A 26,570-nucleotide genomic window follows, 5' to 3' on the forward strand; every position below is an offset into this window, starting at 1 on the left:
AACATGTTGACTAACGTTAAACAATCATTGACTGCATTTAAGTAGTTTTAGGAAGGCATACAAATCTACATGTACTGTGCATGCAGGCCCCCCACCCATGCCATGAATTTTCAAAGCCCCCCGCCCCCCCCCCCTGCCCCCCCCCCCCCCCCCTTCAATGGCTTGGTCATGGACATGATGGTAGGTTAGTATGATATTACACAATCTCGGTGTGAATGGAAGCGTATGATTTGTATCTCACCGATGATGACCGGCATTCTCTGGGATCGTGAGATTGCAACCGCATACTGACGGGCTGATCATGCTGATCCGTGGCAACACTTGCACCGGCTGACGTGGAGTATGTTTTGGCGATGAACTGCCTTGCTATCTCGGCTTGCGGCCCTTTTGTGAAGGCCTTCCAGACGTCGGTATACTCAAGGAAACGTGACCAGCTGTGCTCCGTAAATAACTGCACTTCACCCTTTCCAGTCGGAAAGTGCATGAGACACTGAACTGATGATTTTGTAGCATTTTCACCTCCTGTCTCCGCTGCGGTCTCGGACTCGGTACTTGCTTCCGACGACGCCATGTTGGACTCGCCAATTGTCGACGTATATAGAACGTGCAATTTGATTGGTTCTTTGGCGACGCAACACAAACCTTGCACGTTATTTGTTGATTTGTATCCTCTCTCGGGCGTTATATTTGTCTAACGATTTTTTGGCTGCAACCTCGAATTTGATGTTAATTAAAATTCATTTGTGAAGTCCCAAACCACCCAGGAATGTGGGAACGTGGTTTGTTAGCGCTTTCTATTTTTGATCAATGGAATGAGAAATATTAGAAAAAATTCGGAAGACCAGATCGCGTAACGAGCGAAAAAAGGCCTCGTCCCACGGACTAATGGGGTTGAATGGTCTGGAGACGTCTTATCCATAATTTCTCTCTACTCAGACGAACAATCTCTCTGTGGTTTCCTAGTGCCTCAATGCCCTGTAAAATTGTGTCAGAAATTGAGTGATTAGGAAGATTGAAATGATGTCCTACGGGTGTATCCAGCTTATGGGTGTTGACTGTGGATCTGTGGCCATAGAAACGTCTCTTAAGTGTAGTTCTCGTTTCACCTATATATTGAACACCACAAACTTTGCAAGATATTAAATAGATTAGATTAGTGGTGGTGCAGGTGACACGACCCCTTGTCCTATGGGTGGTAACACCGGTATGGCTGGTGAAGGTGTCCGATTCTCTGATGTGTTGTCTACAGACGATGCATTTTGAGGTGTTGGGACACCTGAAAGTAGAAATAAGTCAAAGCAAGTTCTGAAACTAAGACTTCACCTGTTGACTCGGGTTCCGACTCATCATACAGGAATCGGACTTGGCAAATACTGGTACCAAAACCAACTTAATAACAAAATGACAATTAAAAAATAGTACAGTGTTCCAACTGTACAGTAGGTATGTACCATATAATATATATAACATTCAAACACCATGTGTAGTCTGACAAGAGAGCATTAAAACATCTTGCTTTGTTGCAATAGTTGCTAATAGAGGTTATGCGTTGCGGCCATCTTAGAGGGTTTTGTGTGTTATTTTAATTTATTACAAATGAATGGTTTACTCAGGCTTATCTAGGCAATACAAAGGTTTGCCCTCTAACTTCGCCTTAACGCATAACCTCTATTGGTTTTGTCCTAAGAAAGTTACACAACTTACAGGTGTACAAGTTATAAGGTCAAAAATCCAAGTTTTCGATCCCAAAGACAGTCAACACAATGCAGACATTTTGGAAGGAAGTGCATTGTGCAATTTTCAAAGCTGCTATGAAAATTTGAGGAGTTCAAATAAGTTTATCCTATTGCGTAACTGGCCAGATTCTGGCAACATGTGAGTAATAATACAAACACAGATTGAAGAGACAGGGTACCGTGTATTTAGCTGAAATATATGGCCCCTGAACACTAACAGAACACAAGCACTAACAAAAAAGCAACAATTTTTTTAGCATTATCACTGTTCATTTCATTAAAATGGTATTTATTAGGCGAAAGGGAATAAACAGTGTAACGACCATGTCTTCACTGCGTCACAACAGACCTGGGGTGTGTTTAACTTACAAACATTTGCCAACTACATGAACAGCTTTCTATAGGATGTGTATTGGCAAATGTATGCGAACGTTTGTGTGAGTTGAATGCAACCCTATTTTAATGGTCCTCGCCTTAACCAGGCCCTCAAAATGTTATTTCCTAATGCCCATACATTGTAAAAGTACGTGTTCATACCATTTCAGGCTTGTTGATCCCATAATCATATAACACTTCCTTTGCCTTCTGGATGGGTTTAATGGAGAAAAGGCAGAGTGTTGGTTTGTCCCCATCCATGATGACTTTCATCTTGGAATTGGCCTCCTTCAAATCACCATGATTAACTAAGCGCCCAAGTTGCTTCCCCTCTGTTGGTTCAGATGTTGCATCAATACCGCAATGAATACAATCAAAAAAAAAAAAAATCAAAGTACACTGTATACATAAAATAAAAGAGCAATAATTGTTATTTTGTTCCTAATTTTTTTTTACTCAAAATAAAAAGCCCTTACAAAAGAGCCCTTGGCCTTGGTGTCCATTGTAATTGGCCTTTCTGCCCTGCATTTTGGGGCTATTGTCAAAGGCAAAGCAACCATACCCTAATCTCCCAAAGGCCTGTGCAAAATTATATACTTCGGTTTTGGAGGATTCAGGACTGTTAGGGTTAATCATGGTTTTTTAAATGAATCAACTTTTTTACACACAAATGCTATAGAATGCAAAAACATTTTGTTTTTTCCATTATAATGAAATTTTCTGGCTGTTTTTCCCCTGATTTTTTGTGGGGAAGCACGTGCTTTGGTCGCACGTGGCCGGGAGGCAAGGGCAGTGGTTGAGCTATGCGCATAGCAACAGCAGATGTTGGCCAGTGGTCTTTGTGACTAAAGTTGAGAACGACGGTGCATATACACGACTTATTTTCTCTATTATTATTCAGCGTATTGTATGCCTTCGTACCGATGACTGCAATAATAATTCAGCTAAAATACCCAGGTGCGTACAATAATATTTTATTATTGTACGCATCTGGCTATTTTTGTTGGTTCCTGCACTATCTAGAGATTAGAAAGAACTGCTGTCAACCAGTTAACATATCGTAACACTTAGTGAAAGAAAGGGCAGGACAGGAGACTGGTGACGAGTCTCTGATTGGTTGATTTGCTCTCCTTTAATTACTGATTGTTCTCATATTACAATAATGAAGAAAGTAGCTGAGCTGATTAGGTTAATTTACTGATGCAGACTTTAAGCCGTGGAATGGGAGCCGTTAACTGCAATGGAGGTTGTGTAAGCCGTGTGGTAGGCCGTGGTTCTACAAGAAACCAAATTAATACAATAATAAATATTGGAACCTACATTAATGAGGTGACATGGACAACGCATGAAAATGGACGAAGATTCATGTAATAATTTCCCCATGTATCAACTAAATTATCTAACAAACTGAGGGATTAGATAAGCTATTATAAGCCCCAAATTACACTAAATTAACCAGCAATAATGATTAACTAGACATATGTTTGTGGACAAACATAGGGCTGTTTCGGTAGCTTTTTGTGACATGTGACATGTGTTCCATCAACGAATGATGTGTAGTTCTGTTTATAATAAATGGTGGCATATAAATGTAATATGTGATTCCATTCGCATAGGGCTTTGAATTATGACGTCACATGTCACGTGATGACGTCATGATGACGTCACATAAAGTTTCATCTATTACTATAATATTATGGTAAAGAACAACTTAGCCAGAGCAAACATCGTTGAAAGCAAGTTCGCGTCTTTCACCAATTTTAAATTACAAAGCACTTCCGGTTTCAACCAGAAGAAAGGGTCACGTGATTTATTTGCACATATTTAAAAAATGAAGACCCTCGCTAATTATCAATTCCCGCAAAGATCATGTTCAGGTCTCGACCACCTAATTTTTTTCTACCTATAACACATCCCGGTCTAGCCACATACCAAGTTTCAACCCAATCAGACTTACAATTCTGTAGATATAGGACTTCATAATATGCACGTAAATTTTCAAAAATCAATAAAAAAAATTAGGTGATGACGTCATCATGACGTCATATTCTTGGCATAATTTTTGTATGAGGGTCTTCCTTGGCTGTTACATTGATGACGATTCTAGATCGCCAAGTTATAGAAATGGTGGCTTGAAAACGTGTACTAAGTCAATGGGCTAACACGTGTACAAAGTTAACGGGCTAAAAACAAAATCCCACAGCAGAAAAAATTGCACCTTTAAATTTGTAATTTGCCTTTGAACTGAAACATTTTTATGAAATATTACTTGATATTCTGACCCTTAGGAATATGTTCAATCGAATGACAGCGCGAAAAAAAAAACGATTTCTCTTTCCTTCTCATAGTAATTCTCGGCTGAAGTTCAGAACTACTCAGTAAGATATCAGTGTTGTATAGGAAAAGACTTGTGGAAAATCCCACTACAGAAAAACTGCACCTTTAATTACGTAACATAGGGCTTTTCGGCATTATGATTTTTTATTATACGTCCCTGACTATGCGCATGCACGAACATAAAATCTGTCACAAAGTTAGCCGAAAATCGGCTAAAACGGTCACTGTGATATGATGTGGACAGGATTTGACCTCGGCAACACGTGCTGTGCAGGCTGACTGACATTACATGTACGATGTTCATGTACAGTATGTGCGTAACGTACGTGTATGTACATATAGACGTTCTGTGCATGTTTTAGAGCAGATGTACTGTCAACCTGAAGTTTTAAGCGTTCGCAGGGCATGTCCGAGTTCGCTTATTGCCTTGAAGCTTTGAAATGTTTTAGACCTACCCTTAAATCGACAATTAAAGTAAAAACTAACATAAAAACTGCCATGGTTGATTTTTCAGGAATTTTCAAATGAAACAGGGTCTTTTTATTATAACTTCCGGTCTGATGACGTCATTCGCCTAAAACTTCGCACACGTCTTAAGTGGGTCAAGGTCATCATATACACCAATATTTAGGCGATTCCAACAAACTTCGCCACAGACATCTATTCAAAATACATTTTTGCAAATTTTCAACCTGTCGCTAGAGGGCGCTCGAAGATTGCATGACGTCATTGGTAGATGATTTGAAGAATACTTTTAGCCAAGAGACTAACACCGTTAAAAGCAAGTTCATATCTATTACCATTTTTAAATAATAAGCCACTTCCGGTTTTGGCCTTTTTCGACCGGAAGCAAGGGTCACGTGATTTCACGCACACTAAATAAAATAAAGACCTCAACCTAGTCTATCACTTGCCGGTAACAGAATGCTGCGGACGCATACGGTTGATTTCTTATGCATTTTTAAATATTAAAAGTGTCACAATTTAATTGCCTATAAATACACACCGGATGACGTCATCATGACGTCATCATGACACAATGTTGTTTGAATTAGGGTCTTTGCTTGGACAAAGATTGGTGCAAATGAATTACTGGCAAAGAGTCAAAAATGCCCTTTGAAAATCAACAATTTTTTTTTTATTTCTGTGTACAAAGTCTATGGGAAAAATTAAATATTCACAATTCTATAATAAATTAGTCGATGACGTCACGATGACGTCAATGTTCGGCACACAACTTCAGATGCTGGTCTAAGTGTGTGCCAAGTATAAAGTCAATCGGATTGATTTTAGTGCCCAAAGTGCCGGTGACAAAAAAAGTGTACAAATGCTATGGGGAAAATGACTGAAAAAGAAAAAAAAAAAAAAAGAAAAAAATAAAAATCTTAACGAAAACAAAGGCTGTTTCGGCAAAAGTGCCGAAACAGCCAAATATGAGGGCATAATCCTTGATAAAAAGATCCAAAAATGTACGTACATGTACCCATAAAACAACATGTGATGAAACCCACGTTATTTATCCATTACAACCCCCCCCCCCCCCCCCACAAAATATCCCTTAAAATCATCTATAAATCTACTAACTTTTAGCTTCTACGCATGGCTGCTGATGGATGGCATACAGATGATTAGGAAAATTTGGGTTAACCTGGGATTTTACGTTTGATTGAAGGAATAATTGGGAAATGTATCGGAATGATTTCATGACAAATGTGACTAAATTTGGAATCATGTTGGAATATTCTAGAGTCATAATCACTAGAGGGAGCTATACCAATTTAACGCTTAGAGACTTTCGTACACTTAGTTTGGCTCAATTATAGGACTAAATTAATTAATCCACAAACATGATGACCGATAACTAAAAAAATTGAGTGACGACCGTTTCACAACTTACGTACCACTAAGCTGTGCCCCTGCTGGTAAAGAAATACCGGAAGAAACTGTCTGTAGTTTCCTCTCTGCGCTCGCCCTCTGCTGCGGAAATCAGCTTCCCATCATATTCCATGAGAAACTCCCCTGCATCGAAATGCGCGTTTGGAAAAGGTCAATTGATTTCGCGCATTGTGATTGGCCAACGCGTTGCAAACTCTTGGAGGCGCACTATTGTGAATCGCATGTATTTTTTTCCCAGCATTAACAGTTAAGAGCTTACATGTACATTATACACAATCACATTCTTTCCCCAAGTTATAATACCTTTAAAGCTGTACATGCACCTAAAATATATTTGCATAGTGCACATGTACAAATCAAAGGTGCCATTGGCTCCAAATTGTATCAAATTTAGGCAGTTATCGTTGTTTTCCCAATAAGGGATAAAAATATGGATTTTCAACATGTTTAAATTGTGCCAAAGATGACGAACAAACTGCATAATTGCAAGCTACTGTAATGAGAATTACCAAATTGTAAATGAAGAGATTATGTAGCCTTGCAAACGTCATTTGCTACACAAGTGTTTTTATTCGGTCCCTTTCTGAACGCACCCTGAGGCAGTAGTACTTTATTGCTGCTGTATTTGGTTCTTATGGAGGTGGTGGTGGTGGTGGTTCACTGTAATTACACAAATTACAATACTTAACTTTAGTATTAACAATTACAGAAAAACATAATAAACCATTAGATTAATTAGTCAAATATATATGCGATTGAGCTTGAGCCTTCACTTGACATAGTGCGTACATTATCCCTGTACGTGTAAGTAAACACCCCCAAAACATATAAATCTTCACTTTGAAAGCTACAAATAATCTTACTAAATAACTCAGAATATGATAAATTATAACCATGAATAAATCAACAAGGCTTACCGATTGTGTTGGATCCGAAACTACAACATTTGGGACTTAGAAAACCTGATAATTTTACATTTATTTGGGGAGATAAATTTGGTACACGTTCATTGTTTACGAATCATCGGAATCATGAAGAATTTACACTTTGACCTTACAAAATGCACCATATCACAAGAGGGCGCTATTACGAAAGTACAGGAACGATTAACGTACGCACAGTTTTACCGCAACAAACTTATTTCCAATCAAAGGTATGCGTGATCATAAATTAAAGTTTAGAAAACACTTTGAAATAACAACTATGATTTAAACCCAAATTAAATTTCACAACTCGCCGCTACATCCCCAGCCCCATGAACTGACTCGATCTGTTCATTTTTCTACACCTTTAAGCGGCACACTTCAATTTCAAAGCATCAGGGATTAATAAAATGCACTACAATTTCCAAATGATTGTGATTTTGAAAAACATGAATCACATTCAGAGTCAACTTCTTTGATCATTAACAAATCACGAATGTTCACGTGGCCAGAGTTCAATCACAAATGTTCATTGACTGATGAAACTTCACATGCTGTTAGCTCTTTCCAAGAAGCAAAGCTTGGCAATGGGGCGCCTGAGGTACTTAGTGCCTACTCTCACCTCGACCTGGCGAACTCGTCCCTCCTTATCTGGGTAGACTTGCATCACTCTACCGAGAGGCCACTGCCACGGGGCTCGTTGTCAGCAGCAACCAACACAAGGTCATTCACCTCCAGGTCTCGTCTTGGCTGGGTCCATTTCTGACGCTGCTGCAAAAGTGGTAGGTATTCCCTCTTCCATCGCCTCCAAAACTGGTCTGCCAAGAATTGCGCTTGACGCCATCTGCGCCGCCCATACCCATCTTCCTTCACAAATACCCCTGATGGAGCATTGGAGCTTGGTCTCATCAGAAGTAGATGGTTTGGAGTCAATGGCTCATCGTCACGGGGGTCCAAGCTGAGCTGTGTGAGCGGTCTCGCGTTTAAGATAGCCTCCACTTCAGCCATCACGGTAAGTAGCACCTCATCACATACCACCTGTTCTTGAAGGAGATTCTTGAGGATTTTTCGAATAGAGCGTATCATCCGCTCTCAGACTCCTCCCATATGACTTGCCGTTGGTGGGTTGAATTGCCACTCAATTCCTCGTTGATGAAGATAGTCTCCAATCTTCTGCTCGTTCAGTGATGCAATACTCTCCCGCAACTCGCGCTCTCCACCCGTGAAGTTGGTACCATTGTCGCTCCTGATCTTTTCTGGTGTACCTCTCCTGCTGATGAACCGCCGCAAAGCGTTTATGAAGGCATCTGTGTCAAGTGAGTGAGCAATTTCTATATGTATGGCCCTCATGGTAAGACACGTGAAGACACATCCGTATCTCTTGACATGGCTGCGTCCTTGTTTTACGTAAAGTGGACCGAAGTAATCCACGCCCACGTACGTAAAGGGGGGCTTCTCTGGAGTGACTCTATCTGCTGGCAGCTCACCCATCAGCTGTTGACAAAGGGGTGCATTTCTTTTCTTGCAACGGAAACACTTTCCAATCACTCGCCTCACTGTAGATCCTCCCTTCAGTATCCAAAATCTCTCTCTTAGTGACGTCCATGTCATACCTGCCCCTGAATGACCAACCTTGAGATGATGATGTTCGATCAGCAGCCTCGTCACCTGGTGATCGCTCGGCAGGATAATCGGATGCTTGATGTCATGTTGGATTGGTGCATTCTCAAGGCGTCCACCTACACGGAGAATTCCATCCACCAAAATGGGGCTCAATTTGTGGAGCGCATTTGGAACTTTCTTACTCTTCTTGGTGGTTATTCTGTCGTCATCTGCATGAGCCTCAAGTACAGCAATCTCCTTACGGAACGACTGACGCTGAGTGTATTTGACGACTTCTCTCTCTGCTCTCTGCAGCTCTGACAAAGACAGTCTCCTACAACAGAATTCGCTGGCATCCCGTCTTCCCTTGGCACGAGCATAGAGGTAGTCTCTATATCTCAGCAACCAGGCAACTCCACGCTTCATTTGACTCCAGGATGAGTATCTACTCAGGAATTCCTGTACACAATCCTTCTCAACTATGGAGTAAGACTGGACAACTTTCTTCACCTCGGGATCACTCTGCAGAGTATCGGGTAGTACATCTGGGTAGGGCCCCTTGATTACAACAGGTGGGAGTGGCCAGTGTTGTTCTTCCTTCAACAGGAAATCAGGTCCGTTCAGCCATCGTTGGTTCTTGATCATGGCGTCTGCAGTCAATCCTCGTGAGCCATCATCAGCCGGGTTACTGGCTGTGTCCACGTACCGCCATTGGGATGGGTCAGATCCACTCTGTATCCTTGAAACGCGATTCGCAACAAATGTGTAAAATCTGCGACTCTCATTCTGGATGTACTGAAGAACTGACGTGGAGTCTGTCCAATACACTGTCTCCATGATAGGCAGTCTAATCTCTCTTTGGATCAGCTCATTCAACCTCACCGCCAAAACTGCAGCGGACAACTCTAGCCGAGGAATGGTGACCTGTTTCACTGGACACAATCGGGCCTTTCCCATGACAAATGCGCAGTGGATCTTTAAATGCACATCAACAACACGCAAGTACGACACAGCGGCATAACCTCGCTCTGACGCGTCAGAAAAATGGTGAAGCTGAAAGGCAACTATGTCGCTGAATTCCCTTGGTTGGAGACATCTATCAATGGTAACGCACGTCAGCCTTGGTAGGTCATCCAGCCATCGCTTCCACCTCATCATCTCGCATTCCTCGACCTTTTCATCTCAGCCACGCCCCTGACGACAGAGATCCTGAAGAAGAATTTTAACTGGCAGGATAAATGGTGCGAGGAAACCCAAGGGGTCATACAATGAACTTACAGTTGACAAGATACCCCTCCTTGTTGCGGGCTTGCATTTCACAGCTGCTTCGAACCCAAACTTGTCAGCCTCAACATCCCATCTCACGCCTAAAGTACGCTCCACTGGCAGATGATCAAAATCCAACTTAACAACCGATGGAGCTCTCTCTTCAGCAGGAATGGTCACCAATACATCACGACTGTTACATACCCATTTGGTCAACCTGAATCCTCCTTTGGCTAATAACTGGATAAGCTGACTGGCTAATCTGATGGCTTCACTCTCTGTCTTCGTTGACACAAGACAATCATCTACATATAAATTTTCCAGAACTGTGGTGACGGTTCCCTTGTCGAAGTTCCCTCGGTTGTCTTCCGCTGTCTTTCTGAGACAAAATCCGGCACAGCTGGGTGATGATGTCGCACCGAACAGGTGCACCAGCATCTTATGATCTGTCGGCTCCTTGGAATAATCTCCATTGGGCCACCAGAGAAATCTCAGGGCATCGCTGTCATTATCAGGCACCTTAACCTGGTGAAACATTGCTTCAACGTCAGCTACCAGTGCAACAGGCTCTTCTCTAAATCTCGTCAGTACTCCGACTAGATTATTTGCAAAATCAGGTCCCTGAAGCAGCTGGTCGTTCAACGATACACCCTTGTACTTGGCAGCACAGTCGTATACTACTCTAAGTTTGCCTGGCCTTTGTGGATGCAGCACTGGGTGGTGAGGTAAGTACCACACTGTCTGTCCTGTTATTGCGGTTTCTACACCTTTGGCAATCTGCTCATCAGTGGTAGTCTCAGGCCTGACACCCTGGGGGCTTGATGAAGATATCTCTCTGGCATAACCTTTCATGAAGTAGACATCAAGAGTCTTCTTATATTTCTCATACAAGCTGGGGTCTCTTTGAAATCGCCTCTTCAATGATTGTAATCTTGACTCTGCAAGAGGGCGATTGTCAGGCAAACATCGACTCTGGTAACGCCATGGCAAACCAACCTGGTAGTGACCGTCAACCTTTGTTACAGTTTCTGTCATGATGGTCCTAGCTCGTTTGTCTTCTACCGAGTCAGCAACTTCACCATCAGCCATCTTGCCGCCGAAGTCCGTCTCCCAGAATTTCTCAACTGTTCGTAGCAGCAAGTCATCTTCAAGCAAAACGTGATTTACGTTGAAACTGAACTGCTTCTCGGTAGTGGCTGTAGGTCCCAGCAAAGTCCATCCCAAGAGAGATCGAACAGCATATGGCTCCTTTCTCTTGCCACGTCGCTCTTCAAGGACCCAGAAGACTTCCGGAGTGTCTCCCCCGATCAGTAACATCACCTGACGCTCACTGATCATAGGAAAGTTTATTCCCTGTAAGTGTGGCCACTGGCTAACGTCTTCTTCTCTTGGGAAACTTCTGTCTGTGATCGGTAACTTGTCAACAGTCCACACTTTGGGTAGGTCAACACTCTGACGTCCCTCCAAGTCCTTTACTGTGAGGCTAACTTCAACTCCAGTCTTGTCACTGTGCTCGTCATTAACGGTAGCGAGGGTGATGTTCCTTTCTGTGCCTTGAAGGCCTAGTTGATCTAGCAACCTTCTATCGCACAGTGATGTATCACTCCCTCCATCAAGCAGTGCCCACGTCTGAACTTCTTTGTCCTTTCCCTGCACTCTGACTGGGACAACTCTTAGGCACACTCTGTTCATGGAAGCTGCAGTTGCGTTTACACTTCCATGCTGTCTGCTCTCTAGCTTGCTTGTAGTGTTACTCTGGTTCTTGTCCCCAGCCCCAGATGCAGAACTGGAACTTGGATAATTGGCACCTTCACCTTTTGAACCTCTATCATCTCTGTGCGGAGGATGTAACAGCGTATGATGCCTCCATGTACAGCTACTGACTTCACATGTTGATTTCAGCATACAACCTTTAGCCATGTGCCCAGGTCGGAAACAGTTGTCGCATAACTTGTTGCTTCGGACGAACTTCAGCCTATCGTCATAAGACCTTTGCTGGAATTCTTTGCATTCCTTTAACGTATGTGATTGGGAACAGCAGCGACATTTCGGCACGTAGTTTCCTCGCTGAGGACGACTTCGTCCATTTGCTGTCTCTCCTACCGCATTAGAGCCTTGAGTAGCAAGCGTGGTAACCTTAGCTGGTTTACTCTTGAAGCTGGGATGTGATGTCTTGTCTGCTCGAATATTTGTCCCAATATTCTGGCCAAACATGTTACTTGCTATCTTCGCCTTTTGCTCGATGAAGTCAGTCAAGTGTGAGAAGTTGGGCTCCATGTTACCCTGGATCATGATCTGAGCTCGTTTAGCCCACTCGGATTGAAGATGTATCGGCAACAATCGTTGTACCTTGAGGAGACGGTCGGAGCTGTTCATGTCTGCTGAGTACCCAATCTGCGACAGAGTCACCTTGCATTTCCTCATCTGACGAGCAAGCTCCCACAGTCCAGCACCATCATTTGGCCTGATCGGTTGTCTATCGGTGACTTTATTGATGAGAGATTGGGTGATGACGTGTGGCTGTCCAAATTGATCACGAAGAATTTCCTTCGCCAACTTATACCCGGCTTTCTCCTCCATCAGCACGCAATCCTCTATACTCTCTCGAGCCTTTCCTCTACAGAACTGAATAAGGTAAGTTAACTTTACCCTGTCTTCGGAAACCTTGCTGGCAATATTCACATCAAAATTGAGGATGAACCCCGAGTAGTCTGCAGGATCACCACTGAAGGAGAGCAGCTCTGGTTTTGGTGTATTGATAGCCAACGTCATGGCCTGAACCAACTGAGCAAGATTTGTGAGGTCTGCTTTGCCATCAACGTTGTCTGGGACGTCGTCACCACTGGATGGAGACACATCTTGTTGAGGTAATGATGTCAACCCGGCAAACTCTGAAGTGGTGGTTAAATTCCGTTCCGTGTTTCTCACGGATGGATCGTCTGTCACACCATCCTCTGTCCTAACTTCATTTTCCCAGAACTGTACTTGTTGCTCAGCTTGCTCCATTTCATCATCCACCTCCATCTGCTCCATCCTTTGTTCAATCTTGAGCTTCTCCTGCGCCAATGCCTGTTTCTTCTTCAACTGCTCTGCTTTGAGGCGTGCCAGTAACTGATTGGCCTTGGCTTCTTTCCGTCTGGAAACTGAACTTGTGCTAACCCTCGAGCTAGCTCTGGAGATGGATGACCCGGCTTCACTAACCGCATCAGCGTTGTCAGGTAAATTATTTGCAGAATCTGCCTCAGCCATGATTGAGTTGTAGAACTATGTCCCAAATCGTGAACTTTTATGTAGCCTTGCAAACGTCATTTGCTACACAAGTGTTTTTATTCGGTCCCTTTCTGAACGCACCCTGAGGCAGTAGTACTTTATTGCTGCTGTATTTGGTTCTTATGGAGGTGGTGGTGGTGGTGGTTCACTGTAATTACACAAATTACAATACTTAACTTTAGTATTAACAATTACAGAAAAACATAATAAACCATTAGATTAATTAGTCAAATATATATGCGATTGAGCTTGAGCCTTCACTTGACATAGTGCGTACATTATCCCTGTACGTGTAAGTAAACACCCCCAAAACATATAAATCTTCACTTTGAAAAGCTACAAATAATCTTACTAAATAACTCAGAATATGATAAATTATAACCATGAATAAATCAACAAGGCTTACCGATTGTGTTGGATCCGAAACTACAACATTTGGGACTTAGAAAACCTGATAATTTTACATTTATTTGGGGAGATAAATTTGGTACACGTTCATTGTTTACGAATCATCGGAATCATGAAGAATTTACACTTTGACCTTACAAAATGCACCATATCACAAGAGGGCGCTATTACGAAAGTACGGGAACAATTAACGTCCGCACAGTTTTACCGCAACAAACTTATTTCCAATCAAAGGTATGCGTGATCATAAATTAAAGTTTAGAAAACACTTTGAAATAACAACTATGATTTAAACCCAAATTAAATTTCACAACTCGCCGCTACAGATTACATGTATGTTCTATTATTTAAACTGAATTGGGCTACATGTAGGTTTGTGTTGGGCTACCACTACGTGAGTTGGTCTAGGTAAGAGTGGTTGGGTCGGAATTGGTCTGGGCCTGTATTTGGCTACCATGTACACGTAAAAATGTAGGTCTGAGTTGGTCTGGGTCCGAGTTGGTCTGGGTCCGAGTTGGTCTGGGTCCGAGTTGGTCTGGAACCGAGTTGGTCTGGATCCGAGTTGGTCTGGATCCGAGTTGGTCTGGATCCGAGTTGGTCTGGGTCCAAGTCGTTGGGTTGGAATTTGTCTGGGCTTGTATTGGGCTACCATGTACATGTACACGTACAGATGTAGGCTCCGAGTTGGTCTGGGTCGAAGTTGGCCTAGGTCCGAGTTGGTCTTGGTAAGAGACCGTCTTGGCCTGGGCCTAAATTTCCCCTAGACAGCTATTAGTCCGAGTAACTTGGACCCAAATGTTTGCTTTTTAACATTCAGTCGTGGTCTGACGATAGTAGTGTCCGTGCCAATTGCCAACAGCAGATTCTGGAATATTTAAAAATGACTAACAACCAGACACTTTGCCAATATCCAATTTCACCATACCATCAAAACAACCACAGAATTACTAACGTCCCACGAGACACAAGTAGAGGATTGATGATTAAGACTGAGGTGCTAAGGTTTTACTTACGATCCAGATGCAAAAGTGACATTTACCGTTTAATTCTCAGAGATCTCCAAATCACATGGTTATCGCAGCCATTAAATTATTTTAAAATGCACTACTCTCTGAATTAAACGGCAAATTTCAATTTTTCATCCTGTTCATACATGTAAGTAAACCTTAGCAACTCAGTCTTAGTCATCAATCCCCTACTAGTTTTGAGGCCACTTTCATGGTGTAATCTGAAATTAGATGTTTTTGTGGCTAAGTGTTGGGTTGTTGTTCATTTCGAGCAAAGGTCTGACAGCGTATCTAGAGTGTAGCTTGGACCCTACTATGGCCAGACCTTGACCGAATGTTTAAAATGTGATATATGGGTCCAAGTACTTGGACTAGCAGAGACAGTAACCCCACAGTCATGACAGTGTTTAGGGGCAAAACATTTAGTGGATTGGCAGAAAGTGACCTACCATCGAATGGATTTGTGAATGTAGTTTAATTTGTATTGATAACGATTGATGGGGTTTCAGTTCGGTCAAACCTGGTCCGAGTAACTTGGACCCAAATATTGCCTTTTCAACATTCGGTCGTGGTCTCTAGCAAAAGTAGAGTCCGAGCTGATTGGAATATCATGCGGATTCCACGATATAAAAAAAATGATTAACAACCTAACACTTTACCAAAAAAAACATCCAATTTCACCATCAAAATGACAAGTTTAATACTTCCAGTTCATAAAATGGTCTCGACCGATGCATCGTGCACTGTATAACGACTTGCGGTTGGGACCATTATGAACTGGGAGTATCCGGCCAACCACAATGCATCGCAATACATCATTCAAACACATGTTGCACGAGGGAGCTCTTGGAATTGAACGATACATTTCACTTTTTATCCTGATCATAAGAAAACCTTACCACCTCAGTCTTAACAATGAATGTCTACTTAGTATCTCATGGGTCGTATTTGGTAATTCTGTGGTCGTTTTGATTGTGAAATCGGATGTTTTCTTGGCAAAGTGATTGGTTGTTATTCTGGAATCCACATTAACTGCCAATCGGCTCGGACCCTACTATCACCAGAGAACACGATCAAATGTAAACAGGCGATATTTGAGTCCAAGTTACTCGGACTAGGTCTAACCCTACTAGGGGTAGGCCAAAATTGTTCTGGGTCCAAGTTGTTAGTCTGGGTCTGAGTTGGTCTGTAATTGCATGCCTATTGAATTTGGGAACAGGTCAACTCGTACGCGAACAACTCGTATTCGGGTTGGTTAACTTGTACACATGCAAACTCCGAACACGTACGTGAACAAACTCGTAAGCAGGAACAAACAAAAAGTTAAAGTTAAGGGGAAAAATTAAGTTATACTCTTCCAATCTACAGCAGACATCTCTCAGTTTGAATGAAATTTCTTTGTAATAGTGAACAGTGTTTTCCTTAAACAATCAAAACCATATTCACTCAACCTTAATTCCCTAGGGGGTGTGCAAAATTATATAGAAATTGGAGGATTCAGGACTGTTGGGGCTATTTTATTTCAGCTGAAAAAGGGATGTCGGAAAATTTCATTTACGAAATTCCCTTCGTGAAAACACCAACAGCTTGTGTGAGTTCCTTTACAAAAGTTGTGAACGTTTCCAAAGTTTTCATTAATCTAAATTGCTTCCCCGTACTTTATACAATGTAATGTTCATCCATTCTCGTGAGGTTTCACAATACTCATGATACTATAGAGTAAGCAAACATCTTTAATCCCCAAAAATACAACTTAGGGCCTAGGCTATAGACTATAGTACTAAGCTCCGAAACATAAACTTCCGTCCCAAAATAAGCCACCAATCATTCGAAAAAGAAATTAATTATGCCTTGTACTGCACTCTTAAAAATACGTGGTTAAAAAGTAACCACGTCGTGGTCATTTTTAACCACGTTCCCGTCGTCAAATATGCACCGACGACATCCGTGGTCAAAACGACCCCACCTGACGTGGTCAGTATAAATAACCACGTATTTTGGTCGATATTTGACCCCATTGTGGTCATATTTTTAACCCAATTCCGTGGTCAATTTAACCCCATTGCCATGGTCAGCCATTTCGACCAATTCCCGTGGTTAAATTTCGCAACCCGATTTCGTGGTCAAAATTAAAAAGAAAAAAAAAATTCATGGACTAAAAATTCTACAAGTAATCCTGAAATGGTGCACTTAAAATGAAACACCTAAAATTCAACGAAGGGAAACTTAGACATAAGAAAGAATGCTTTTAGAGTGCTTTATCTTCAATACACATTTTTCTTTAATAAATTCCGAATATCCTTATACATTTGTTAACTTTTTTTAAATGAATGCAGTTGACTCTCTTAGTACAAACAATTTGTTCATTTTTTTAGAGACATATGAGCACCAAATGTTACAAGTACAATTTAACAGCACACAGATGTTTTTCATTAATAAATTGATGGTGTGAACAGTTTGTTTCACCAGTCTATTATATAGCTGATTATTTTAACCAACTTGCACAGGATACAGCATTCAGCTACATACATGTATGTATTGTAATCATTGAAAATGAACTGTCAGGTTGTACATGTAGCTGCAATTATTTAATGATTGTGGTACATTTTCAGTACATTTTAAAAATCTCAAGTATGCAAAAGCTAACACTTGTGTCACCTAATCCACATAATCAAAGATAATGTCAGGATTAAACAAAAAATGGTTTTCAGTCAATAAATAGAATTTCTTTAAGTATTTTCTGCTAAATTAAAAAAAATGAAACAAAATTTGTGAGGTCTATTTGCAGTAGAGAGAGTTTGGTTTGAACTGACTGAACACTGTAGGACCCGTCTATCCTTGGTTGGCATCCTCGTGTGGAAGGTTGTCGCTGACATTCACTCACTGTTTGGACACCTAAAGTAAAAAAAAAAAAAAAAAAGGGAACTTAATAAATACTTCTGGAAGTAAATTTAATGTTTTTGTTGCATCAGTTTGAAATTTGAGTTGCATGACTGATAGACAAAATACTTTCACTCAGTAATTCACTTTTTAATCTAAAAATGTTTCCAAAAAATTAGCCCTGACTGATCGAAATTTACTTAAAATATTTTATACATGTGCAGTTTTTCAGACCTAAATCTATTATAAGAAATCAGAATTTTAACTTACCAACATGTGCTTTTTGACATTGCAAACACTGCACAATTTTAATGCGATTTGGGTCAGCCAGGCTAACTTTTTAGAGATTTTTTTGGATGAGAAAACTAATTTCTGAGTGCACGTCTACCAACACTGCAATGCAAATACAAAACCGTTATGACAACCACAAAAATATGATAGTGCTAAAAGGTTATTAAGTTTGATATAGGCAACTGACACTGTTCCTGTTTATTATATGCACATACATTGCATTTTGGCATGGGATGCACTGTGCACATTACATGTGCATTGTAAACATATGTGTACATTTAATTTTCATGTTTGTGATACAAAATTACTTAATTGATGTTCAGAATGTATCCACAGTCGTAAGACTAATTCGAAAACCTCATTGTTGTACACAAGAAGAATAATTACCTTAAATTTAGTAGCATTAACACAAGCTGAACAGCAATAACCAGCATGACAGCTGGCCCTCTACAGGTTGTCTGCATGATGTTGGACGCATCTATCAGTCAACAAGCTGATTTACCCGATCATAGATCGGGTAGGGCGTATTTGTGTTGGGGTTGAAAGTGTGGGGAGTTAAATGTAAATGGGGGATTTAGTTGAGAAGACATGTAGCTATAGAAAAGCAATTTACGGTGACGCGATCTGAGGCAATTTCTGACCACGTATGATTATAGTAAAACAAAAGATCATCTTTTAAACATCATTTTCGAGTTTGGAGTCATTGAATCAGCTATTCTGAGCAAAAGAATATTATAGTAGGCTACAATTTTTATTCGGGGAAGAAAAAGTGGGGGTAGGGAACCAAACGATATTCAGTGCCCGCTTTTAAATGTTGGGGTGGGGGTCCCCCGTCCCCCACCGATTGACGCCGCGCCCATGATAATTATGTACCATGGCATGTATAACTGTCTGTAAATTTTCCCGTTGGTCTGTTGCATTTTGTGAGGCAGTCGCGTTTGTTAATGTGGGAAAACTGAGTTGAAAGACTTACCGTATAGTACACAGGCGAAGGCTGATTGTACTGTTTTGACAATAAATCATAATGGAATAAAACGTGAAGGTGGCATTTGCAATAGAAATTTTGAGTGTGTTACCATAAAATTACATAGTCTGAATCATGGAGGAAGGTCATTATGAAGGTACAGTATTGGACTCTTCAACAAACGTAAACTTGAACTTCTTACAATTTGCGAGACCTGCGAGGAAAAAGTCGATTTAACTATTTTATTCAAGTTGGCATGGTTCAACTATAATATAAGCAAGGCCAAACAGCCAACAACCGCCAATATTATTATTTATGCACTCTTCGTTATTCCAACCCAACATAGTTCAAAGATCACAATATTTGAAGCAATGCATCGATACCTCGTTGATTTACCCGATCATAGATCGGGTAGGGCGTAGAGTTGGGGATGAAAATGTGGGGAGATGAATGTAATTGGGGGATTTAGTTGAGAAGACATGCAGTTAAAGAAAAGCAATTTCTGTGGTGCGATCTGAGGCAATTTCTGACCAATAAAACAATTTTTTTTTTAGCAAAAGATCATCTTTTAAACATCATTTTCGAGTTTGGTGTCATTGAATCAGCTATTCTGAGTAATAGAATTCATTATACATGTAGTAGCTACAATTTTTATTTGGGGAAGAAAAGTGGGGGGGGGGGGGGGAGGGGACCCAAAAAGTCTCCACCGCTTTAAAATGGGGGGGGGGGGGGTGGAAGGGTTCCCCGTCCCCCACCGATTGACGCCCATGATAAATATGTACCATGGCAACAGTCTGTAAATGTTCCCGTTGGTCTGTTAAATTGGCATTTTGTGAGGCAGTGGCATTTGTGAGAAAACGTACTTGAAAGGCTTGCCGTAGTACACAGGCGAAGGCTGATTAAGAAGGTCATAATTATGTTTCAGTATATTGGACTCTTCAACAAACGTAAACTTGAACGTCTTACAATTTGCGAGACTGTCTGCGAGGAACTTGTCGAGTCAACTGTTATTCAACTTGGGTCAACCATCTATATAAGAGCAAATTTTACTCGGCCTCCGAGAAATGTTTGCTCCTGAAACGATCTGAGACCGCGGTCTTTCGCGACGCCAAAATCGCTCCACGTCCGTGGAAAAATGTGGAGGGTGTCTTCCGCCGGATCGGACACATTTTCGTTGATTTTTTGTGTGACTGCGTTTAAGATCGCGATGTTTGAAGCAATGCATCGATTCTTCGTTGATCCCAGACAGGCCCCCGAAATTATAACGCAACACATGTGGCGGGCAGCGAACTCACAACGCTCAGCCTTGGTGGAAGCATGGAGCTGTATTAACACACGATGGAAGCAACAGAGCACTATACACGTCACTCACATGCTTGTGCTTCAAATCATGCAAATAGCGAGCACCGTAGACCCAACCTCGTTTCCAGGGTGTGGAGCAGGCTGCAGTACGCGTTGCCATCGACAGTTTTGCATAGCCCGGAAATACTACGCAGTGTAGACTTTCGATTGGTCAGACCGCGCAAGGCATACTTAATGTGTAGTCCTTCTGAGTATTCGTTGCACTCGGCGCAGGGGCGGCAAGCGAAGCATATGAAAGAATAGGGGCACTCGGTGGCCACGCACCATGGAGAAAAAATATTTTACCAAGGTCACCCCATACCACAATTTGTTGAACGCTTTTGCAGAACGGCTGAGTAGAACACGTAAACAAAACCCCTACGTTGACCTCGCTGACCTCGCACAGTCTAGACTCGCAGAAAAGCCAGCACAGGGGGCGGCCAGGCAGTCAACGTGAAAGCGCACACGACGGAAAATTCCTGTGCAAAATGCAGTCACGAAAAATAGACATCATCGTCTCGGAGGCCGAGTTAAACTCTCTCTTATATATATAGATCATCCAGATCATTGCAGGAATGGTCACCAGTCAGCCAGGCCTGAAAATAAAAAACAAACACAGTTTGTTTTTGTCAAAAATGTTATTCTTGGGACATTGGAAGACCATTTCACTGACTAAAATTACACATAAGCCTAGCCTGCATGTCCATTACATGTGCCCGGCTCGCGTACGGGCCGGCTCGCGTACGGGCCGGCTCGCGTACGGGCCGGCTCGCGTACGGGCCGGCTCGCGTACGGGCCGGCTCGCGAACGGGCCGGCTCGCGTACGGGCCGGCTCGCGTACGGGCCGGCTCGCGTACGGGCCGGCTCGCGTACGGGCCGGCTCGCGTACGGGCCGGCTCGCGTACGGGCCGGCTCGCGTACGGGCCGGCTCGCGTACGGGCCGGCTCGCGTACGGGCCGGCTCGCGTACGGGCCGGCTCGCGTACGTCAGGTCTATGGCCAAGTAGGCTTGTACGTCAGGTCTGTGGCCAAGTAGGCTACGAAGTACGATGACACTTGACAGTTCTTACACTTGAATTTTCAACAAATTTCGGTAAACGAGGCACACAAAATGGAATAATTTGCCCGCTGATAACGTAAGTTCAACTGTCAATGCGGAGGCACATTATGCATGACGGTAACGTACGTTAAATCAATGACGAGCTAGGCCTATGTCATGTAGGCCTATGTCATGTATGTTAAATCGCTGTTGACATGGTTGACCATCATGAACATAGGCCTAGCCTACCCGCAGCAGCACAGAAGCGGAACTTTGAACGAATATATTTCACTTTTTTCGGCGGTACATTAAAGACCTTAACGGCTCAGGCGTTTTTACTCAATGAAAAGTATTGTATTACTTCGAAATAAATATAAAAACTGACTTACATTGTTTGAAAAAGCTGATTCTGATCCACGAAACATCGGCACATCGAGCAACAAAGATGGCGGACAATGAAGTGGAAATTTCCGCGCCGCGCACGGTGCGCATGCGTGAGTACTTTTTGTGTATGCTTTTTGACCACGGTTATAACCCCGTTTACCGTGGTTATTTCGGGGTTACTACATTGACCAAGTGGATGTCAAAATTTTGGCAAATCAAACACGGAAGTGGTCAAATAAATTTGACCACGGAAAAAATAACCACGTATTTTTAAGAGTGTGGTTTCGGTATTAGGTGTAGCCCCGGGGAGGCGATAACATAAACTCCACCAGCTAGTGTCAACCACGATTAAGAATGCAAAATGGCCGAAGGTCAGGGCTTCAGATTCCACTTGATCTTTAATGCGCGGTGAACTGTTAACAAGATAAAAACGATACAAAAGTACTAAATATCTGGCAAAAGTCCAAAACACGAACAGGTTCGAGGAAAATACCGTAAAGTTCGATCTACATGAAGTAAACAGAGATAAACTGGGAAAGTCAATGTAAAAAACACTCAAATAGTGAATACGGGCTGTAATCCCCACTACAGAGTAACGTTCAGCAACTTCTCACTCCAAGGTTAAAATAATGTAACGATAGCTTAACATCAAAAACCCTATCAATGTGGTAGAAAAATATAAGAAAATTATCTCAGGCGCAAGAAAATCTAATGATTTATTAATCAAACAAAGGCTATATGTGTCTATAATATCACTTCAAGTATCCATGAGTAGTCAAAGGTTCTAAATACTTGAGTGAATTAAGGCAAAATTACATGTATGTATGGTCTATTACGTCATGTAGCTGAAAGCAGGGGTTGTAAGATCGCTCCTGAAAAATCAACGAAATTTAGTCGAAAACCGCAAAATATCCTACTTTTTATCTGCACCATAGCATCTTCACTCCTTGGTGACCATGACTGACTCCCCTGATGTCAGTAAATCGACGCGAAGCGGAAGAAAACGAGGGAAAAACGACCAACCTTTACCAGCTCCCCCAGCAACTGGCGGTGAAATCCAAGATGGCTGCCAGTTTTGCCGTGACGCCCTGCCCGATGTAAACAACAAGCTGGACAAAATTTTCCAATCACTTGACAACATGGGGGTACGTCTTTCCACTCTAGAAGCCAGCTATCAACAGACAAATCACCGTGTTGACATTGACAGCAAGGGGATTGATGATCTGAAAACATCGGTGGAAATGGTCGAGGGGAATTGCCGGTCACTCAAGGATCTCATCAACAACAGAAGCCAGTGGAACCACCTGGAATTCAGTAAACTCGATGACCAAATCGATGACCTCCAAAATCGAAACCGACGGAACAATATAGTGATCCATGGTATCCCCGAGGGCGCAGAAAACGGCCAGTCCTGTGAGGAGTTCATCGGGAAATTCCTGGCTGACCACATGAAGCTTGATGGAGGCTATGAAATAGAGATAGAGCGAGCCCACCGCACTCCTGGACACCGGCCACCAAGCACGGGCCCCAACCAACGCCAACGCCCGCGGCTGATTCATTGCAAGCTCCTGCGGTATACGGACAGGCAATACATCATCAAGAACGCCGCTCGCCACCTGAAGAACAACCCATTCCAAGGCTCCAACATCTTCATAAGCGATGATGTAACCCAGAGGATCCGTGAGCAAAGACGTCAACTTAGGGAACAACACCTACAATCCATTCGGCAGGACTCACGGGTACAATTCGCCTACATCCCCATGTCAGTACCAGCAGTCATCAGATACAAACTCAAGAGCGGTTCATTCAAGACCTTCAGAATGGGGCAATCGAACCCGATATCTTAACTCCGATCAATAAGGTATATAACATCTTGCTTTAGCTACATTGTAACTTACTACTTGAGTTTACTACTTAAATGTGGTAACCATTTCTTTCCTCTTATTCACAGCTACTACCATCCTTAACATCACCAAAATCTTGCAATATTTAGCAGATCACCTGCATATAACATCATTTCAATGTTTCTTTAAGTCACCGCATATTTGGGGTTTAGTGCATGTAATTATAACAAAATAATGTGTGAATTTATGGTCATTGTCTACCCTAGTAAAAACATCATTTTCCATATTTCATTGGTAATGAAACATGTTCATAGTTTCAGTATCTTGTTTACATTGAAACGTTGCTGTGGACGCCCTTCACTAGCCCTTAGTAACGGCTTTTATTCTGGCCATTCCATTCCATTAATGTCTTATTGTAATTTAAATCCTTATGTCTAGTTTTGGCAGTAGCTATTTAAGTGACAGCAGTAGTTTCAATGAAAGTTTAAGCAGTACAGACTCACACCATTCATCAGATAGTGATTTCATAAATCGCCCCAACGATTACGTCTTTAATCCCGTACCGTTGGACACTGAATGCGCCGAATTCCTGCAAAGTACATGCGGGTCCGAATACCTTAGTGAAGACCAGGTGCAGGCCAAATATACTGAGAAAGGTGATTCCTTTTCATTGTATCACGCAAATATAAGAAGTATAAATAAAAATTTTGATTCCTTGCAGCATTTGCTTTTAGAAATAAGGCACGAATTTCAAATTATCGGCCTTACTGAAACATGACTGAAGTCAGACCCTGATCCCCTTTTGGTCATGCCAGGTTATAACATTGAGTCATTCACTGACTTATGTATTGCGCCCCGATCTGTTAATTCCGACTCCATCCCATTAATCCTTATTTATTAAGATAAAAACGAAAACAAGTAACATTATAATTGGCTTGATCTACAGACCCCCTGGTTTATGTCTTCAGACCTTCACAGAAGACCTCGAACCAGTTCTGGAAAAAATTGCATCCGAATCCAAAAAATGTTATTTGTTAGGTGATTTTAATATTAATCTTCTTAACAGTGAATCTCACGCAGGAACTAATGATGTACTAAACCTCTTATATACTTACTTGTTTCGCCCAACTATTGACAAACCAACTAGAATAACTCAAAATTCAGCAACACTGATTGATAATATCTTTACTAACGACATTTTCCACTTTAATTGTTCTATCGGATCTCAGCGATCATCGTCCAATCATTTTCTTTGGCTCCCACCTTAACCTTGCTCAAGGTAAGCAACAATCTAGTTCCTTTTGGAAAAGGAATACATCAGCCAGAAATGTTGCTGCTCTGAAAGGTGAATTAGCTCAAGTTGACTGGGGTTCAATTATTACCGATGATGGAGTAAATTTGCGATACTCGCAGTTCATATCCAAGCTAAGTGAACTAATTGATAAATGCATGCCTTATAAAAAGTGTAGAAATCACAATAAAGAACCTAAAAATCCCTGGATTACCAAAGGTCTACTCAAGTCTATAAAAAAAGAAAAATACACTGTATAAAGTATTTCTTACAAAACCTTCTGAGATCAACAAACTCAAATATAACAGATATAAAAACAAATTAACCACCATTATTAGAGCCTCAAAGAAAATATATTACTCAGAGTCTTTTGAGCAACAAAAAAACAACATAAAAAATACGTGGAAAATCATAAATGAAATTTTAAATAAAAAGCGCAAAAACATCAAGCCAATTAACTCGATCAAAATAAACAATAATTATGTTAACAACCCTCAAACGATTGCAGAGCATTTAAATCAACATTTTGTTAACATTGGTCCAGATTTAGCTTCTAAGATACAACATAGTACTTCTGACCCGATAACATATATCAAAGGTAACTTTCCAGATTCTCTATTCTTAAGCCCCATCACCGAGGAAGAACTATTTGATTGTATCAGTAAACTTCCAAATAAGAAGAACTCTGGTCATGATGAACTTGATAATATTTTGATAAAAAAATATTGCTCCTTTTATTGTTCACCCTTTAACAGATATTTTTAATCACTCTTTAATTTCCGGAGAGGTCCATAATGAACTTAAAATTGCTAAAGTTACTCCATTTTACAAAAATGGCGATCGTTCCAATGTCACTAATTATCGCCCCATATCTGTATTGCCATACTACTCAAAATTGTTAGAAAGGTTAGTTGCAAACCGTCTAGAAAAATGTATTGCTAAATTTAACATACTGTCACAATCTCAGTATGGCTTCAGGGCCAAATATTCAACTGAACTTGCCTTGATTGATTTAGTTGATAAAATAACATCTAGTCTGGACAAACGTGAACATACAATTGGTATTTTTTTGGATCTTTCTAAGGCATTTGATAAGATTAAAGATTATTTGAGAAATAGGAAACAATTTGTTGTCTGGCAAAAAAAAAGTTCAATTACAAACCAATCACATGTGGTGTACCTCAGGGCTCAATCCTAGGACCCATCTTATCTCTTATTTATATTAATGATATTTGTAATTCTACTCGACTTCTGACGTTCATCTTATTTGCAGATGATACAAATATATTTTACAGTAGTAAACATTTGAATGATGCTGTTTACATAATGAACAATGAGCTAACTAATGTATTTGAGTGGTTTGTATGTAATAAATTATCTTTGAATTTTAAGAAAACACATACGATGGTTTTTACAAATCGAATTGTAGATAAAAGTATTCAGATTCGTTTTAACAATCATCATATTGAAAAGGTTGATTCCTGTAAGTTTTTGGGGGTCATTATTGATGATAAGTTAACGTGGAAAAATCATTGTCAGAAAGTCCTTACACTTATATCTCGCAACCTTGGTATTCTTAGAAAAATTAGATATTTTGTCCCATCCCGTGTTCTATTTTCAATTTATAAAACGTTATCCTTGCCTCATCTACAATATGGTATACTTGCCTGGGGAAATACTCATAAAACCTACCTTGATAAATTGCCCGTTTTACAGA

The 26,570-nt window shown here is 41.3% G+C and overlaps 3 protein-coding genes and 1 long non-coding RNA gene across 4 annotated transcripts; all 4 read right to left on the reverse strand.

Annotated features, from left to right (window-relative positions):
- Window positions 1-1,243: 1,243 nt before the first annotated feature.
- LOC119733737 lies at window positions 1,244-6,480 on the reverse strand (the record flags this gene model as incomplete). Its single annotated transcript, XM_038207115.1, has 3 exons — window positions 1,244-1,276; window positions 2,274-2,510; window positions 6,358-6,480. Coding segments are annotated over 3 exons (393 nt in total), but the record flags the coding sequence as incomplete, so codon positions are not given.
- Window positions 6,481-8,359: 1,879 nt separating this feature from the next.
- Window positions 8,360-10,027, reverse strand: LOC119733738. The gene has a single exon (XM_038207116.1). It carries the CDS (start codon window positions 10,025-10,027, stop codon window positions 8,360-8,362), a length of 1,668 nt encoding a protein of 555 aa, XP_038063044.1.
- Window positions 10,028-10,051: 24 nt separating this feature from the next.
- Window positions 10,052-13,384, reverse strand: LOC119733739. Its single transcript, XM_038207117.1, has one exon. The coding sequence runs from the start codon at window positions 13,382-13,384 to the stop codon at window positions 10,052-10,054; it is 3,333 nt and encodes a 1,110-aa protein (XP_038063045.1).
- A 3,610-nt stretch (window positions 13,385-16,994) lies between these two features.
- Window positions 16,995-18,464, reverse strand: LOC119733985. Its single transcript, XR_005271999.1, has 2 exons — window positions 18,379-18,464; window positions 16,995-17,715 (listed from the first exon to the last, which is right to left on the reverse strand). It is a non-coding gene; the product is annotated as an uncharacterized LOC119733985 (long non-coding RNA).
- Between the last annotated feature and the right edge of the window lie 8,106 nt (window positions 18,465-26,570).

Source organism: Patiria miniata, unplaced genomic scaffold (assembly GCF_015706575.1).
Source record: "Patiria miniata isolate m_02_andy unplaced genomic scaffold, ASM1570657v1 HiC_scaffold_26, whole genome shotgun sequence".
In the NCBI taxonomy this organism is placed as follows: domain Eukaryota; kingdom Metazoa; phylum Echinodermata; class Asteroidea; order Valvatida; family Asterinidae; genus Patiria; species Patiria miniata.

Coding starts and splice junctions, on each gene's coding strand:
- LOC119733738 (XM_038207116.1), bottom strand. CDS start 10,027: ATGATGAGGTGGAAGCGATGGCTGGATGACCTACCAAGGCTGACGTGC.
- LOC119733739 (XM_038207117.1), bottom strand. CDS start 13,384: ATGGCTGAGGCAGATTCTGCAAATAATTTACCTGACAACGCTGATGCG.